Below are 16,021 nucleotides of genomic sequence, written 5' to 3'. Positions count from 1 at the left end.
ATCTATATTTTTGATGTATGCTTCATGTCATTCTCTGAGTCTTTGTCAGAAGATTATATATAGAAATATTTAAATCTAAGCTCTGGATTGCCTCTCTAGTCCAAATATTCACACAGATCTCTTGGATAATTTGTTTTTTTTTACCATATTTCAGTTGACCTTGGACTTAACCTTTGACCAGTCAGCTCTAAAAGTTAATTATCTGGAGAATCATGCCCAGGTATTAATCCCACCAAGAGATCTGTCCATGCCTTTCTGAGTTAGTGTATATATTGCATTTCATTTCTACTGTACTTCACATTGATCCAATTAAGCAACCATCTCAATAAATAAACAGGGAAACGTTCCTCAACATAAACTGGCACACCATTGACATTGAATTGAAAACTAAATTACAGTTAAATATCAGAACTTCCTCCCTCTCCCACTTGTTTCAAGTCACCTGTTATCCACTGCAGATGTTGATCCTTACCGCTGACGTAGGGTCCCAGAGGCATCTGACTGTAGTTCACCAGGGGCTGTCCACCCGGGCCTCGGAAGCCGCCGCCGAAGCTGCTGCCGTACATCTGAGAGCAGCCGAACGCACCCTGGCTGAAAGGCTGAGGAGCATACATGAAGTTATCCTGTGAGCTTCACAAGATACGATGATCATACAAACAGGTATCCGGCAGGTAGTAGTACTTCTAAATATTGTCTGAGTCGCTCTTTCAGATACATTTACTCCCTGGAGAAGAAAACCAAGGACACTGAGTGGGATCAGCAACCGTTTCCCTGGTTACGACAAGAGCTGAGCATAGCAACCAAAGAAGCACAGTCAGGACACATGATGAATATATAACCTGTTGTATAAGTGAAAACAAAGCACTGTTCTGGAGAACAGGTGCAGGAGACGTGAAAGTAATGAGACAGAAGAGTCTCTGTAAAATCCTCTGGGACAGAAATGTGGTGGAAGTAAACAACTACTTTTCTTGACTTTGCACCTGGGGATGGTTTTCCATGGGGGATGGTGAGTCTCCACAGGTTCCCTCTGAAGGAATAATGTGGGTGCTGAGTCGTGACTACAGAAACACTTCAAGGTTTTCAGACCGTAGCCATTTAATTTAACCAAGTTCTTTCACACACTTTCAGTTTCCTCAGCAAGTACAAACCATTAAAGGTGCGGAGGGGAACGTTTACAAAACTGACGTTTTTGTCGTAATTTGCAGAAACTGTGTTACTATGAAAACTAAATTACCCAGAGGCTCCTCTGGCCCGTATGTAAGTGTTGCTATTGTTGTTTACTACATAGCAAGAGTTAGCCACAAGCTTTACAGTGATTACCCCGACCGGCAGCAGATTTCCTGATGATACAGGCAACATTAGCTTGTTTTCAATTATACTTGTTACATGTTCAGCAACTGCAATGTTTGCAAAGTTGCTGAACATGTGAAATAACCAGACGTCCATGTAGTTTTCTCTGGTTACTTATAATCTCTATAAACAGGTTCTACATGTGAATGTCTGTCGGCGAGGGACAAGATCTTGCGGCTCTATCTCACCTCTGTTTTTCAAATCATACCAACTGCAGCTTGAGAGGGAAGAGTGGCTCCTACTTGACTCCACAGATGACTTACGATTGGTTCTTTACAGTCACGTGACCCTCCCTGACCACCAATGCCTCATCTCACCTGCTGCGGCGGAGGCTCGCTGCCTCGGCTGGTGAGGCGGCTCAGGATGCTCCTCTCGGACATCTGCAGGCGCGCCGACACCGGTGGGATCCTGGACAGCATGTTGGGCAGTCGTGTCACATCTGCTTTCATGTCGCTCAGAAGTTCCTCCAGCTGGTTCAGCACTGAGAGCACAACACAACGCGTCAGAGAGAGGGACACACAACATGTCAGAGAGAGGGACACACAACGCGTCAGAGAGAGGGACACACAACGCGTCAGAGAGAGGAACACACAACACGTCAGAGAGAGGAACACACAACATGTCAGAGAGAGGGACACACAACGCATCAGAGAGAGGAACACACAACATGTCAGAGAGAGGAACACACAACATGTCAGAGAGAGGGACACACAACGCATCAGAGAGAGGGACACACAACATGTCAGAGAGAGGGACACACAACGCATCAGAGAGAGGAACACACAACGCATCAGAGAGAGGGACACACAACACGTCAGAGAGAGGGACACACAACGCATCAGAGAGAGGGACACACAACACGTCAGAGAGAGGAACACACAACACGTCAGAGAGAGGAACACACAACACGTCAGAGAGAGGGACACACAACATGTCAGAGAGAGGGACACACAACACATCAGAGGAACACACAACATGTCAGAGAGAGGGACACACAACATGTCAGAGAGAGGGACACACAACGCATCAGAGAGAGGGACACACAACGCGTCAGAGAGAGGAACACACAACACATCAGAGAGAGGGACACAACACGTCAGAGAGAGGGACACACAACACGTCAGAGAGAGGGACACACAACATGTCAGAGAGAGGAACACACAACACATCAGAGCGAGGGACACACAACACATCAGAGCGAGGGACACACAACACATCAGAGAGAGGGACACACAACACATCAGAGAGAGGGACACACAACACGTCAGAGAGAGGAACACACAACACGTCAGAGAGAGGGACACACAACATGTCAGAGAGAGGGACACACAACACGTCAGAGAGAGGAACACACAACACGTCAGAGAGAGGAACACACAACACGTCAGAGAGAGGGACACACAACATGTCAGAGAGAGGGACACACAACACATCAGAGGAACACACAACATGTCAGAGAGAGGGACACACAACATGTCAGAGAGAGGGACACACAACGCATCAGAGAGAGGGACACACAACGCGTCAGAGAGAGGGACACACAACACGTCAGAGAGAGGGACACACAACACGTCAGAGAGAGGAACACACAACACATCAGAGAGAGGGACACAACACGTCAGAGAGAGGGACACACAACACGTCAGAGAGAGGGACACACAACATGTCAGAGAGAGGGACACACAACATGTCAGAGAGAGGGACACACAACACATCAGAGGAACACACAACATGTCAGAGAGAGGGACACACAACATGTCAGAGAGAGGGACACACAACATGTCAGAGAGAGGGACACACAACGCATCAGAGAGAGGGACACACAACGCGTCAGAGAGAGGAACACACAACACATCAGAGAGAGGGACACAACACGTCAGAGAGAGGGACACACAACATGTCAGAGAGAGGAACACACAACACATCAGAGCGAGGGACACACAACACATCAGAGCGAGGGACACACAACACATCAGAGAGAGGGACACACAACACATCAGAGAGAGGGACACACAACACGTCAGAGAGAGGAACACACAACACGTCAGAGAGAGGGACACACAACATGTCAGAGAGAGGGACACACAACACGTCAGAGAGAGGAACACACAACACGTCAGAGAGAGGAACACACAACACGTCAGAGAGAGGGACACACAACATGTCAGAGAGAGGGACACACAACACATCAGAGGAACACACAACATGTCAGAGAGAGGGACACACAACATGTCAGAGAGAGGGACACACAACGCATCAGAGAGAGGGACACACAACGCGTCAGAGAGAGGGACACACAACACGTCAGAGAGAGGGACACACAACACGTCAGAGAGAGGAACACACAACACATCAGAGAGAGGGACACAACACGTCAGAGAGAGGGACACACAACACGTCAGAGAGAGGAACACACAACACATCAGAGCGAGGGACACACAACACATCAGAGCGAGGGACACACAACACATCAGAGAGAGGGACACACAACGCGTCAGAGAGAGGAACACACAACACATCAGAGCGAGGGACACACAACACATCAGAGCGAGGGACACACAACACATCAGAGAGAGGGACACACAACGCGTCAGAGAGAGGAACACACAACACATCAGAGAGAGGGAAAAGTTTTGAGAAATCATCTTTACAATTAAAGAGCGAACTGAAATCACTAGAAAAATTAATTAGGGGAGCTTGGGCCTGAAATAAACAACTGCCAGAAACTAAATGCCATAAAATCTTTCCCTGGCAGATGAATCAGCGAGGGTCACAGACGGCAACATTTTGAAACAATAACATTTGAACTCTTCAGCGTTTCATCTCGGCCTCGTTCCAAACTCCCGACTAATCGCTGTCAGCATGTGGATTTGACGATGAGGGAAATAAACATAAAATGATGCCTCTGTGTCAAACAGCATCTTTTCAGCTCCTCACACGGCAGCAACAGAGATTCCAGGAGATACATCTTTTAAATTAATTTCATGCAGATTTTGTTTTCTAGCCTCTGGCAGACGAGGCAGAGATTCATTATATCTGTTGCTATTTGTGAGACCTTTGTGCAGCACGGCGTTGGCCGGCTTGTTCCCAGCCAGAGACTCTTTGGACAGGTGCTGGTGGGACTCGGCCAGACATTCCACCTCAGCAAAGCGAGTGTTGAGAGCCATGGCCGGGTGGCTGGGGTCCTGGGTCATATTCAGGTAGGCCGCCCGCCGCAGCTGCTCCTCGATCACCAGAGCCTGTTCCAGCAGCTTCAGGGGGGGAGAGAGAGAGAGAGAGAGAGAGAGCGTGAAGCACAGAGGCGAAGGGCAGAGGAAAAACACATCTTGAAACACGTTTTGCGTTCAGATAAAACAAATCCTTTAATCCTTGAACTCGTCTGTTTTCAGTTGTTGATTTTAATTACGAAAAACTCAGGGATTGCCTTGAAGCGGCGAGCCAGGAACTTGTTCTTCATCTCTAGGTAGTTGCCCTTATGTATCTCAGTCTTAAAGGGCTCGTTCAGGATAGCATAGCGTGGGTCATTCTGAATGTCTTGCCAGCGAGCGTAGCCGTGTCTGAGGCGGATTCAGGGTCAGGGAATAAAAACAAACAGAAGCACAGAAACCTCATAAAGTTCTTCAAATAAAACAGCGAGACGGCTCCGTGGAGTTTTAAATCGCTCCCTTCCACTGCACCTGCCCTCTGGCCGTGAGTAACTCCATTACTTTTGCACAGATGCTGAGCCTCTCGCTCGCACATCTGGGAAAGGATACGTTACGATGCCAGCCAACAGCCAATAGTCATGGCGGCGGTGCCAGATGTCGTGCATCTTTCCAGAGGACAGCGCGGCTCGCTCTTCAGTTTGCCACAGGGTGTGCAGCTCTGACGGCAAAAACACAAAGACAGAGGGTGTTTTTTAAACAAATACACAAAAGTGGTATTCAAGATGTTTGCAGCATACGAAGAGCACATTAGCAACACAATCAAGATGGATGACAAAACACAGCCACTTCATGATGGCGCCTGAAATAAACAACCTTTGTTCAGACAAATTCAGGAGATTAAACAAAACAAAGTCTGGCAGGAGGACGTGATATTATTAAATTTAGACGAGAGTCATGAAATCAAAATGTTTAGGCGAAGAGCTTCCAGCTGTGAGGAAAATGTTTCTGAGTGAAATCAACTCAAGTGCTGTCACGTTGTCGTGCCAGTTGTTCCTTTATTCACTGTCTGCTCGTTTGCCTCTAGATAACATCACAATTGCCTTATCGCTCCGTTTCTTAACTACAGAAAAATCATTTAAGTTCCCTGATTAAATCTCAGCTGCACAATATCACACAACAACATTATGGAAATGAGTCAGAGGCTTTTAAGAACACAAGCTTCTGTTTTTTGTCTTTTTTAGATCAGTGCCCAACATGAGATTCAAGTTTATTCCAACAGATTTAAATGTAACATTCAACACCAGATTTAAAACTCAAATCAAACACGTTATACGTCTATTAACTACGTCGTGCTGGGGCCATATTCAAAAAAAGAAATTCAGAGATTTCGAGAATCATGACAAAATACTGCAAGAATAAAATTGTGATGACGAGAAAATGTGTAATTCACATGAAAGTCAAGTTGTAATATTACGAAAATAAAGTTATAATTTAAACATCAAACCGTGGAGCTGATGAGTCAAAAGTTTCAGAAGCACGTTTTCTTTATTCACACATATTATTTGGTAATTTCCTGGTTTGTTCAGGGGTTTAAAATAAAAACTTCAACTTATTCTTACCTGTAAAACCTCCATCAGCAATATTAAACATGAACTTGGCTTTGAATCCATTTCTGTCTTCCTTCCTGCTCTCGTCCAGCTCCTCCAAAGTGTCCTTGTCTCCGTTTAACCGACCCTCCAACGCGTCTTCGCTCTTCACGTCGTCTGCAACAGTAAGGACAGAGGAATCGATTCAAAGAGGAACAAATACAGCACGAACATCAGCGATGATTCAAGGATCAATAGTTCGCATACCTGGCTTATTTTCCTTGTCTTCACTTTTTGCTAGAGGAAAATCATTATCTCCTTTTTCTGAGTCTCTGCAGGGATCCACTGAGGATAAAAGAGGCATTTAAGGTGAAATTAAAAAACTCTCACAAAGAAAAATGAAAAAAATCCACAGCAAGGATCGTGCAACACTCACTTTTAGGTGAGATTTGAGCGGATGACAGCTCTGCCTGCTTCAAAGCCGACTCTTTGGGGTTGGCAGATGGCTCCGTCTTTGTGGAGGGCGACTCGGTTCTGTCCCTCTCATCTCCCGTTTTCTCCTCTGAGCTGGCCTTGCTCTCCTCGCTGTCAGCTACCTTCTCAGGTACAGATGCCGGCTCCGAGCTGGAGGTCTGTCGAGGGAGAAGCAGCGAGGACGGTCGTGGGAGGGAGAGGAAAGTTGGTAGAGGGCAAAGAGACAAGTTAAAAGGTGTCGAAGTTTGACAAACGGTGCCTTCTGAGACAACACGTGTCGTGGTTTTAAAGCGTAATGAAGCATGAGCAGACGGAAGAGACGAAGGAGAACAGAATGAAAGTGATGGGTGGTGGAGGGAAGAACTCACCTCCTGCTCTGACAGTTTCTTGCTGTCTTGCTCTGTGGTCTCCTTGTCCTCTGCGTTCCCCAGTAGAGACTCGCTCTTCTCTACAGTTCAGAAAACAACATTAACTCAAACTTCCATCTTTTTTTGAATCTTTGTGAGCTTAAAGTTTAGAGCGGGAGAAAGGTGAAATGCTTTGTTCCGACCTGGAGGGACGGGGGTGCCCGGCTGAGTGGCGACAGGGCTCGCTGGCACAGGGGTGTTGGGATCGGAGGAGACACTCTCCGTCAGTTTTTTCAGCTCCATTCCGATGGGAATCAGATCCGGAGAACTCAGCTTCCCGTTCACATGCTCGAACTCCTGCACCTACAAAGAGGTTTAGTCAAATTAGATCAACTGTGCACCTTCACAGGACGGACCGAGTATCCTCAAATAAGGAATAAGAGCAGATGTGTGACTGTGGCCTGATGCATCATTATATCATATATATTCACATTGTATGAATCATATATATATATTATATATATTTCAATTAATAATTCAAATTTAACTTTGCTTTTAGTTCAGACATAGTTTTACATTTTGTAAAGCTGAATCAATCCGTCTCTTGATTCATTGATTTGTTTACAGACTCCTGCCATTTTGTCTCCTTGTTGGTTTGTTGTTTTCAGTTTGTCAGCAGAATTACAGAAAAACTGTTAGACGCATTTTCATGAAAGATCCCATTCAATTTTGACGTCGACAAAGAGATTGATCCAGGAATTTTTTTTTCATATATATATATATATATATATATTATAAAGTCTATTAAGGGTTAGTTACTTTGGACTTTTAAATAATTTTAAAAGAGTCCAAACGTTGATTCCAGCTTCTCAAATTAAACGATTTGCTGCTTTTCTTTGGGAAAAAAAAAAGTAATCTTACTACAGGGTTTTGTTTTTGTATTTTTAAATAGCAGCCCAGACCCCCCGAGAGTACACAAACCCTTTCCCTCTCCTGCGTCTACAGCCTCACAAAGCAAACAGACATCTAAATTTGTAGTTTGATTCTCCAACAGTGGAAAACAATATCTTGTCTGTGTCTGCCTCTCGCTGAACAGTTTGACCCACTTTCTCTAATCTCACAGGGCTGCAGCAGAAAACCTGGTGTTTGGTGTTGTACCTTTTTCCTGACGAGGGACATGACCCCGATCCTGGTGAGAACGTGCTGACGAGACAGACCCTCTCGTGGGACGCCATCAGCGAAGGTCTCTGCTCCGTCCGCCCCCGGCTCACATAGATGTCTCATGAACAGAGACACATAGGCCCTGATGAGAAACACTTGACAGTTAGATTCCTCTGAGGTCACCAGAACCAACGCCATGTTGACCTCTGTGTCTCTAAATGATTCACTATGGCAGCAGTGGAAGCAGCTGTAGCAGCCGTTAGAAGAACAGTAGCAGTAGCAGCGGTTGAACCAGTAGAGTCAGTGCAGCACCAGTGGTGGTAAAACTTTATCTGCTCGTGTTTTACTTTAGAAATAACAAACAGAACTCAGGGCTACAAAGATTCTGAATATTTATTTGTGTAATGTTTGGCTCTGGTCCATTATACAGAGAGAAGCAACAGGCAGGGCCGACTTTTAGAAAGTTTATGAGAGAGTTCTGGAGCTTTGCTCTGGGCAAACCAATTAAATATGAGAAGCTGACAAAACAGCAGCAGGCAGCCATCACACTCTCAGTATAGAAAACCACCGGACCCTCACCTGAACTCACGCTCGCTCTTCCCTCGCAGGTCCCTCACCAGCCAGTGAGAGTTGAAAGCATCCTGCGGCGGCATGCCCCACCGCATGATGGCGTTGAGGAAGGCTTTCCTCTGGCGAGCGTTGAACCCCAGGACCTTTTAAAGAGAACAAACAGCTTCAGACTGAAACTCTCAACCAACAACCAGAGCACGTTACACAAGCAGAATACTCTGATAAATACAAAAAACACAGATTGTATTGGACTACACGGCCTGTGTACAGTACTTTTTAAAAGTATTATGTTATGTATTGCCTGTTTTATAAAGTAACTAGAAGCACTCAGCAGATTACACCTTCAGCTACACTGAGTATTTGTGTTTCTTATTCTGACAGATGATTGGATGACACCACGTTCCCAGACAATCTTGGCAATTACTTGGGTGAATACAATTTTATTATGACTCATTATAATAATGACCCAAACTACACAGAAATAACGACCACATTGTGATGAATCAGGTTTATCTTTATAGAGCGCAGACATCACAGTCCCCGTATGAAACCACATTTAAATTCACGTGGATCTGCACCACATTTGACACACTCATACATCAGTCCCCGAAAAGTGCCAGATTTTTTTTCATCAAGATCCAGCGGCTCTTCCCGAGAAAATAATGAAAACTTTGAAAAACAAACACAACGTTAATTAAAGTGAAAAATAAATCCCTCGATTGAATGGGTTCTTTTTTTTTGGCCCGATGCTTCCACTAAGTTTTGTGGAAATTTACCAAGTTTACTTTGCTGAAAAATAAACAATCCCGCCCACAAACCAACGAACAGGGCATAAACATGACCTCATTGGCGGAGGTAAGAGAAAAGCAATCATTTACTTAAATCTGTCCTATCGCAGAGCAGTGATCGATCACACAGGATCAGCCGGGGAGAGGTGGTGTTTGATTGAGCGTCAGCTTGTTATGATGCTTAACGTTGGTCTCTTATCCCAAAATCAGTTGCCCTTATACCCAGTACATCTTGAGAAAAAGGGCCTACAGCCTTCACATACCTCAATACTGCCTCCAACACGTGCCAGTAACGGAGGCAGAGGTTTGTCTCTCTCGCTTTTCAGCTGCCGGCGAGACTGTCTGCGCCCTCCTACAACAAATAAAGTCAAACCCACTGTCAGAAGGATCCTCTCCTCTGTGTCTCCACTCGTAGAGATGCGCTGCACTGAAAACTGCACGATGACGATGATGATGCCGTGAACCGATGCCTACCTTCAGGCCTCTCCTCGAAATCTTCGTCCTCGTCCTCGGACCCCACGGAGTACTCCGACTGATTGTCTGAAAGATCATCCTGCCACTCTGAGCAAATACATCAAACAGAAACAGTACATTGTGTTCGCTTCCGTTGGTGGCCACCTGAGGGCGCCGTGGCACTGCCGATTACCGCAGACCGCCACAGCCGGGCAGGCACGCGCTCTGCCGCCCATGTCCTCTGGAAGAGAGGTGAGAGAGCACTACTCTGCCAGACAATCACTCCGCACTTAGAGAGCACTCTGAGCTGTGATGGGCTGTGAAATCTCTCACACAGTCGGCTGCTGTTGAACTGTGGCGAAGCTTCAAAAACCAGCTGAGGAAACTCGATAAATGAGACACCTGAGAGCTTCAGGCCAGTGAAACGCTCCCTGCGGTGGATCTGATGGAGGTCAACAGCTCTCGCTCACACTTGGTGATTCATTTCTGTCCAGTTTTTGCTTAAACTGAAGAAATTATTCTGCGTTAAAGGGATAGTTCACCGAAAAATGAATATTGGCTCATTATCTCCTCACCGCTATGCGGATAGAGGGGTGGGTGAAGTGTTCGAGTCCGCCAAACACTTAAGGAGACTCAGAGGCAAACAGAGGTGCATCAGTTGTGACCTCTTCTTCAGACGTAAAGAAACAGAAAACACAACACGCCTCCATACTTTCAACTCGAAACAACATCGTTTACATGTTTTTAGCCTAAATTTCACCTGATTACCTCCTCGGAGAGTTGCGTACCCTTGGGCAGCTCAGAACACCGCAAACACTCTCACCCCTGTTCGTGAAGCTACGTCGGCTAGCATAGCCACTTCCGGTAGTGGACTTTAAGGGTTAATAAGAAGAAGTCACTTTGGCTGCAACACTGTTCACCCCTGAAACTCCAAACGTGTTTCTTGGACTCAAACACTTCACCCACCCCTCCATCGACATAGTGGTGAATAGGTAATGAGTGAATTTTCAATTTTGTGTTTGTGAGGAAACAGCAGCCGGAGCTACAGCCTCAGTTCACTGTTCTGTTATTGAATTAACAGGATATCACACTATCGATCGCAGCGTTTGGTGCACGAGAGCTGCTGACGTGCAGAAGCCAGCAGAGAGGAAGGTTCACTGGTCTGTGCAACGATGCCAGTGACAAAACATAGCTCCTGTTTCTGCAATTCCTCAAATGACTGCAGGAAAACGATCATCACATGTTGAGTTGAGATGTTACACAACAAACACGCTTCCATTTTGGCAGCTGATTGGCAGATCGGCCACAGAATTGAGCGGCTTCTTCTAAACGTCGATAGAAACGTTTATTTTTCAACAGAAACAAGGAATTCTGTGAAATATTTTACGTAAAACAAAAGTGCTAATCTCTAATCTCATCATAACGGGCAGCAGCTCCCAGCAGCACACAGCATTTAGTATCGACTGTTTGAGGCCTTGATACTCTGCTTAGCTGCTAAACTGCGTGAAGATCATTTGAGGGTGAAAACAAACGGATCCATATTTTTAAAAGAAACCGAAACAGGAGCCTGCTGAGTTGTTTGTTTGGAACATTGTGTGTGTGTGTGTGTGTGTATGTGTGTGTGTGTGTTGACGGAGCCTACCTTGATCCTCCTGCGTCGTGTCATTGTAGTTGACCTGCTTCCGGATGCGTTTGCCTTTGCCCAGGTTCCGAGCCAGATCCTCCTGCTGCTGCTCGTAGTGGTGACGGAGGAGTTTCTCCCAGTAGTCTGGATCCACGTTCTCCTCCTGCTTGATGATCTCACGCTCCACCTCCTCCTGAACACACACACACACACACACACACGTTAGTAAATGCTATAACACTAGATGTTATGAGTTGTGAATGTCCAATAAACAAATAAAACTTTTTGTATTATCTTAGATTTAGAAAACCTTCTTAAAGCCTTTGAAATACTCGTGTTACAAATGAGATTTCCATTCTGAAGTAGTCGAGTATTCCCTCACCTCTCCGTCTTCCTCCTTCACCACGTACTGAGCCACCTTGAAGGAGCTCAGGTACTCGTTCATGTTCTGAATCTCCGTGTCCTCAGTGGCGTCCTGGCTGCGGTCCAGCAGCTTGGAGATGGCATCGTCGTCGTAGTGAATCACGTTGCCCTCCTCGCCATCTTTGTTGTCACCTGTCGATGAGAAGACGAGTTCATCTGTTTATTACCGAGAGGAGCAGAAGAAAAACCTGTTTGACCGCGTCTGCAGCTTTGATCCACAGGAAAAAAAGAAACTGAATCCAAAAGAAGAACTTTCGAATGACTGGCCAACCCATAATTATATGGATTCACTGGTGTTTCGGGGTTTCGTCTCGTGTCTTCTACCTTTTCGTGCTCTTTCTGAGATTAGCTCCAAACTCAGTGTTTTACTTTGTGAGTCACTGACATCTGCTCACGATGATGGTGCTAATACTTCCACGGACTGCAGCACAAACCATCTCTGCATTTTCAAGGATCAGGGTAAATGGAGACGTGCGTTTGAGAAGTAACGTTTATTTGTATCATGGCAGACAGAGAATCATGGGAACTTCTGGACACTGGATCCCCTCAGCTGGAGGAAAATTCAACAGACTCACCCATGGCCCGGGCCGCCTCCATCTCATCTTTGAAAAGCTCCTCCGTGCCAAACTTGAGGATGTCGTCCAGCTCCTGTTTGGACATTGAGCCGGTTTTGGAGCCCAGGCCTGGCCGCACCACCAGATGGGTCAGCATCATCTTCCTCTTCGCCACCTGAGTAATCCGCTCCTCCACCGAGCCTCTTGTCACGAAGCGGTAGATCATCACCTTCCTGTTTTGGCCGATACGGTGGGCCCTGCTGAAAGCCTGGGGATGACGCACAGCACCGGTAAGAAGCAGCTAAAACTAGTAAATAAATCACACAAGTGCTTCGTGAATCGTTACTTGAATGTCATTGTGAGGATTCCAGTCGGAGTCGTAGATGATGACAGTGTCTGCGCTGGCAAGATTGATGCCGAGACCTCCAGCTCGTGTTGAGAGCAAGAAGCAGAACTGCTGAGCCCCCGGCGCTGTGACAGAAACCAGACATGGAGTTGATGTGTGCGTGAATGTGTCAGAAAACACACACACACACACACACACACACACACTAAGAATAATACTGCATCGTCACAAACTCACCATTGAAGCGGTCGATGGCCTCCTGTCTCAGGCCTCCAGTGATTCCTCCATCGATACGTTCATATTTATATCCCTCAAACTCCAAGAAATCCTCCAGAAGATCCAACATCTTTGTCATCTGGAAAAAAAAAGTGCAGCTGCGATCAAACTAATTGTCATGTTAAAGAAAAGACTGACTTTAGCACTGGAGAGGCCAAAATGTGGATTTCATAGCCACCGACCAACGACAGCTGCGGCTTCCAGCTCAGACAGAATATTCACTGGACTATTTACCTGAGAGAAAATGAGAACTCTGTGTCCCTCGTCTTTGAGTTTCTTCAGCATTTTCTGAAGCAGCGTCAGTTTTCCTGAGGACTTCACCAGCAGGTTTCCATCATAAGATCCGTTGGGTAACACAGGAGCTTCCTGCAAAGACATCAAAATCAACTCCATCATCCAGAGAAATACATCATACTCCACTGATTTGGTAGAGATTGAATATTTCGTTTGTTCCTGAGTGATTTGTGTGGAGCAGTGTTTCCTTGCTGCCTCACCACAGCAGCCACAGGGAACAGGTAGGGATGGTTGCAGCACTTCTTCAGGTCCATCATGATGTTCAGCAGCGACACCTGGTTCCCTCCCCCTTTAGAGTTCAGAGCCTCGAAGTTCCGCGTCAGGATGAACTTGTAATATTTCCTGAGGGTCGGAGGTCAGAGGTCAGATCGATTCGATAGGAGTGAAACACAATTTACTTTAAATTAAATAAAATCATCACAATGTAAAAAACAGTATGTTGAATTTACTTATTACATCAAGTGGTTGCACAAAATAAACAAATTTAAATATAAATATAGTTGAGTGTATGTATATTTTTTGAAATTGAAAATAATAATAATAATAATAATATAAACGTACTTTTAAGCTATTAAAAAATATAATATTTTAAATTTTTTTGTAGAATTTACTGTAATTTGTTTATGTTGATTTAACTAAAATCAGTACATTCACCTCAATGTGACTTTATTAATTTATTTGAGTTTAATCTTATTACTTTTTTTTACATCCTCTCAGTTATATAGTCTTATGAAGCCATTACTTTTTAATTATAAAATACACTGTGGATAAGAACTGTGTTTTACAATCAACACCTACTACAACTCTCATCCCTTTAATATGTCCGTCCTCCTGGGCCTTACTTCTGCATGGGGCTGAGCTCCACCCTGACGATCAGCTCCGTCTTTGCCGGCATGTTCTTGAACACGTCGACCTTCAGCCTCCGGAGCATGTGAGGGCCGAGCAGGTCGTGAAGCTTCTTGATCTGGTCCTCTTTCGAGATGTCGGCAAACTCCTCCAGGAACCCTTCCAGGTTACTGCACAAGTCACATTAAAAACGAAGCCACAGTGAAGACGGGACCATTTCTCGTGTCTCAAGATTTACTGATGGACTTATTTAAGGAGGGAACAGCAGCGAAGATCAAAAAATGAAAAGATGGAGAGTGGAATAAAAAAGCAAGGGAATCAAGATGATAGGCAGAGGAGAGGAAGGTCTTACTTGAAGCGCTCCGGGGTGAGGAAGTTGAGCAGGTGGAACAGCTCCTCCAGGTTGTTCTGAAGAGGCGTCCCAGTCAGCAGCAGCTTGTAGTAGATCTTATACCCGTTAAGAATCCTAAAGAACTGGACAGGACGTGTTTTGTACAGAATATGATTAAAAGGCTGTGGCCAATATATGAATATTTATCTCTTAGATTACAGTGGTGGACAAACATTTCTCACTTCTGCTCCTTTTTGAATCCAACATTCAATGGATTTTACTATTTAGAGGCTGTTGTACCTTTGATTGGTTGTTCTTCAGCCTGTGGGCCTCGTCTACCACCAGACAGGCCCAGGTGATGGAGCCCAGAATGGCTTGATCGATGGTAATCAGCTCATAGGACGTCAGCAGCACGTGGAACTTGATTGGAGTGTCTTTCTGCAAGAGGAGGAACAAAGAACAACATCAGAGCGTTTCAAACGTTTCCAGATTTAGACGGAGGATCCTTTGGTGAAGGAAAGTTATTTAAATACTCAACTGTCACAAAAATCCAACTCTTCTGTCAACTAAAGTTTTAAACTGGAGCCCGACCGATAAGCAGTTTTAAGGGCAGATGCTAATAATGATACTAGGGAGTAAAAAAAATGTATATATATATTAAAAAGAAATGTAATTAAGTATTTATATTTGACAACAGTAAACTTTATGATAAATGAAAAGAAAATACAATGAAATATATATAAAGTTTATAAACATAAACACATACATGCACATCTTTTCTGAAGTTTTCACATTAGGCAAAATGTCGTTGAAAGGCTCTTTTATCAGCCAATCGATAAATCCGTCATGCTCTGGTTCACACTACAGTATCGGTTCTGGGTGTGGTCTTGGAGCAGCGGTCTGAGCGCGACGCACCTTCATGCGAAACACCTTTCGCCCTGATTTCACTGCACTGTCTTCAAAGGTGAACTCGTTCTCCCGGATCGTCGCCCTGCTGTCTTTGTCCCCGGTGTACGTCAGCACGTAGAAATCTGGAGCCCACATCTCAAACTCCCGCTCCCAGTTGATGATGGTGGAGAGAGGCGCGCTCACCAGGAAAGGCCCCTTAGAGTGACCCTGAGATACAGAGAGAGAGGGAGAGAGAGAGAGAGAAAGGAGAGAGGGAGGAAAGACTTAGATGTCTTTCATGTGATTCACTGAAGAGTCAACATGAGGACATTCCTCCACCCTCACCTCTTTATACAGAGAGTAGAGAAACACTATCGTTTGCACCGTCTTTCCCAGGCCCATCTCGTCGGCCAGGATGGTGTCTGTGCCCTGAGCCCAGGAGAACCTCAGCCAGTTCAGGCCCTCCAGCTGGTACGGGTGCAGCGTTCCTCCAGTGGCGTTGATGTACCAGGGCTGGTGCTCAAACTTGATGGTTGGCTGAGGATGTGAACGCAGTCAGAGGCT

General features: G+C 45.4%; 1 protein-coding gene across 3 annotated transcripts in view; it reads right to left on the bottom strand.

The window, feature by feature from the left end:
• The window catches only part of chd5 (chromodomain helicase DNA binding protein 5), a 40,096-nt gene that overhangs the window by 4,179 nt on the left and 19,896 nt on the right, over positions 1-16,021 (bottom strand). Inside the window, exons 14-39 of one of the 3 annotated variants that reach the window (XM_069532226.1) lie at positions 15,803-15,994; positions 15,485-15,685; positions 14,870-15,007; positions 14,591-14,712; positions 14,235-14,408; positions 13,593-13,734; positions 13,333-13,464; positions 13,060-13,177; positions 12,823-12,947; positions 12,498-12,744; positions 11,882-12,054; positions 11,518-11,692; positions 9,897-9,983; positions 9,686-9,774; positions 8,644-8,777; positions 8,062-8,206; positions 7,107-7,266; positions 6,925-7,004; positions 6,519-6,714; positions 6,350-6,427; positions 6,116-6,259; positions 5,106-5,214; positions 4,775-4,907; positions 4,406-4,601; positions 1,668-1,831; positions 443-599 (exon numbers count right to left, since the gene is read on the bottom strand). In XM_069532226.1, coding sequence (XP_069388327.1) covers positions 443-599; positions 1,668-1,831; positions 4,406-4,601; positions 4,775-4,907; positions 5,106-5,214; positions 6,116-6,259; positions 6,350-6,427; positions 6,519-6,714; positions 6,925-7,004; positions 7,107-7,266; positions 8,062-8,206; positions 8,644-8,777; positions 9,686-9,774; positions 9,897-9,983; positions 11,518-11,692; positions 11,882-12,054; positions 12,498-12,744; positions 12,823-12,947; positions 13,060-13,177; positions 13,333-13,464; positions 13,593-13,734; positions 14,235-14,408; positions 14,591-14,712; positions 14,870-15,007; positions 15,485-15,685; positions 15,803-15,994 — 3,811 coding nt within the window. The remainder of the gene's footprint in view (positions 1-442; positions 600-1,667; positions 1,832-4,405; positions 4,602-4,774; positions 4,908-5,105; positions 5,215-6,115; positions 6,260-6,349; positions 6,428-6,518; positions 6,715-6,924; positions 7,005-7,106; positions 7,267-8,061; positions 8,207-8,643; positions 8,778-9,685; positions 9,775-9,896; positions 9,984-11,517; positions 11,693-11,881; positions 12,055-12,497; positions 12,745-12,822; positions 12,948-13,059; positions 13,178-13,332; positions 13,465-13,592; positions 13,735-14,234; positions 14,409-14,590; positions 14,713-14,869; positions 15,008-15,484; positions 15,686-15,802; positions 15,995-16,021) is intronic. The other 2 variants (XM_069532241.1, XM_069532231.1) reach the window with 2 other exon arrangements.

Source organism: Paralichthys olivaceus, chromosome 2 (genome assembly GCF_024713975.1).
Source record: "Paralichthys olivaceus isolate ysfri-2021 chromosome 2, ASM2471397v2, whole genome shotgun sequence".
NCBI lineage: Eukaryota > Metazoa > Chordata > Actinopteri > Pleuronectiformes > Paralichthyidae > Paralichthys > Paralichthys olivaceus.
This window is presented reverse-complemented; position numbering and strand designations above follow the sequence as displayed.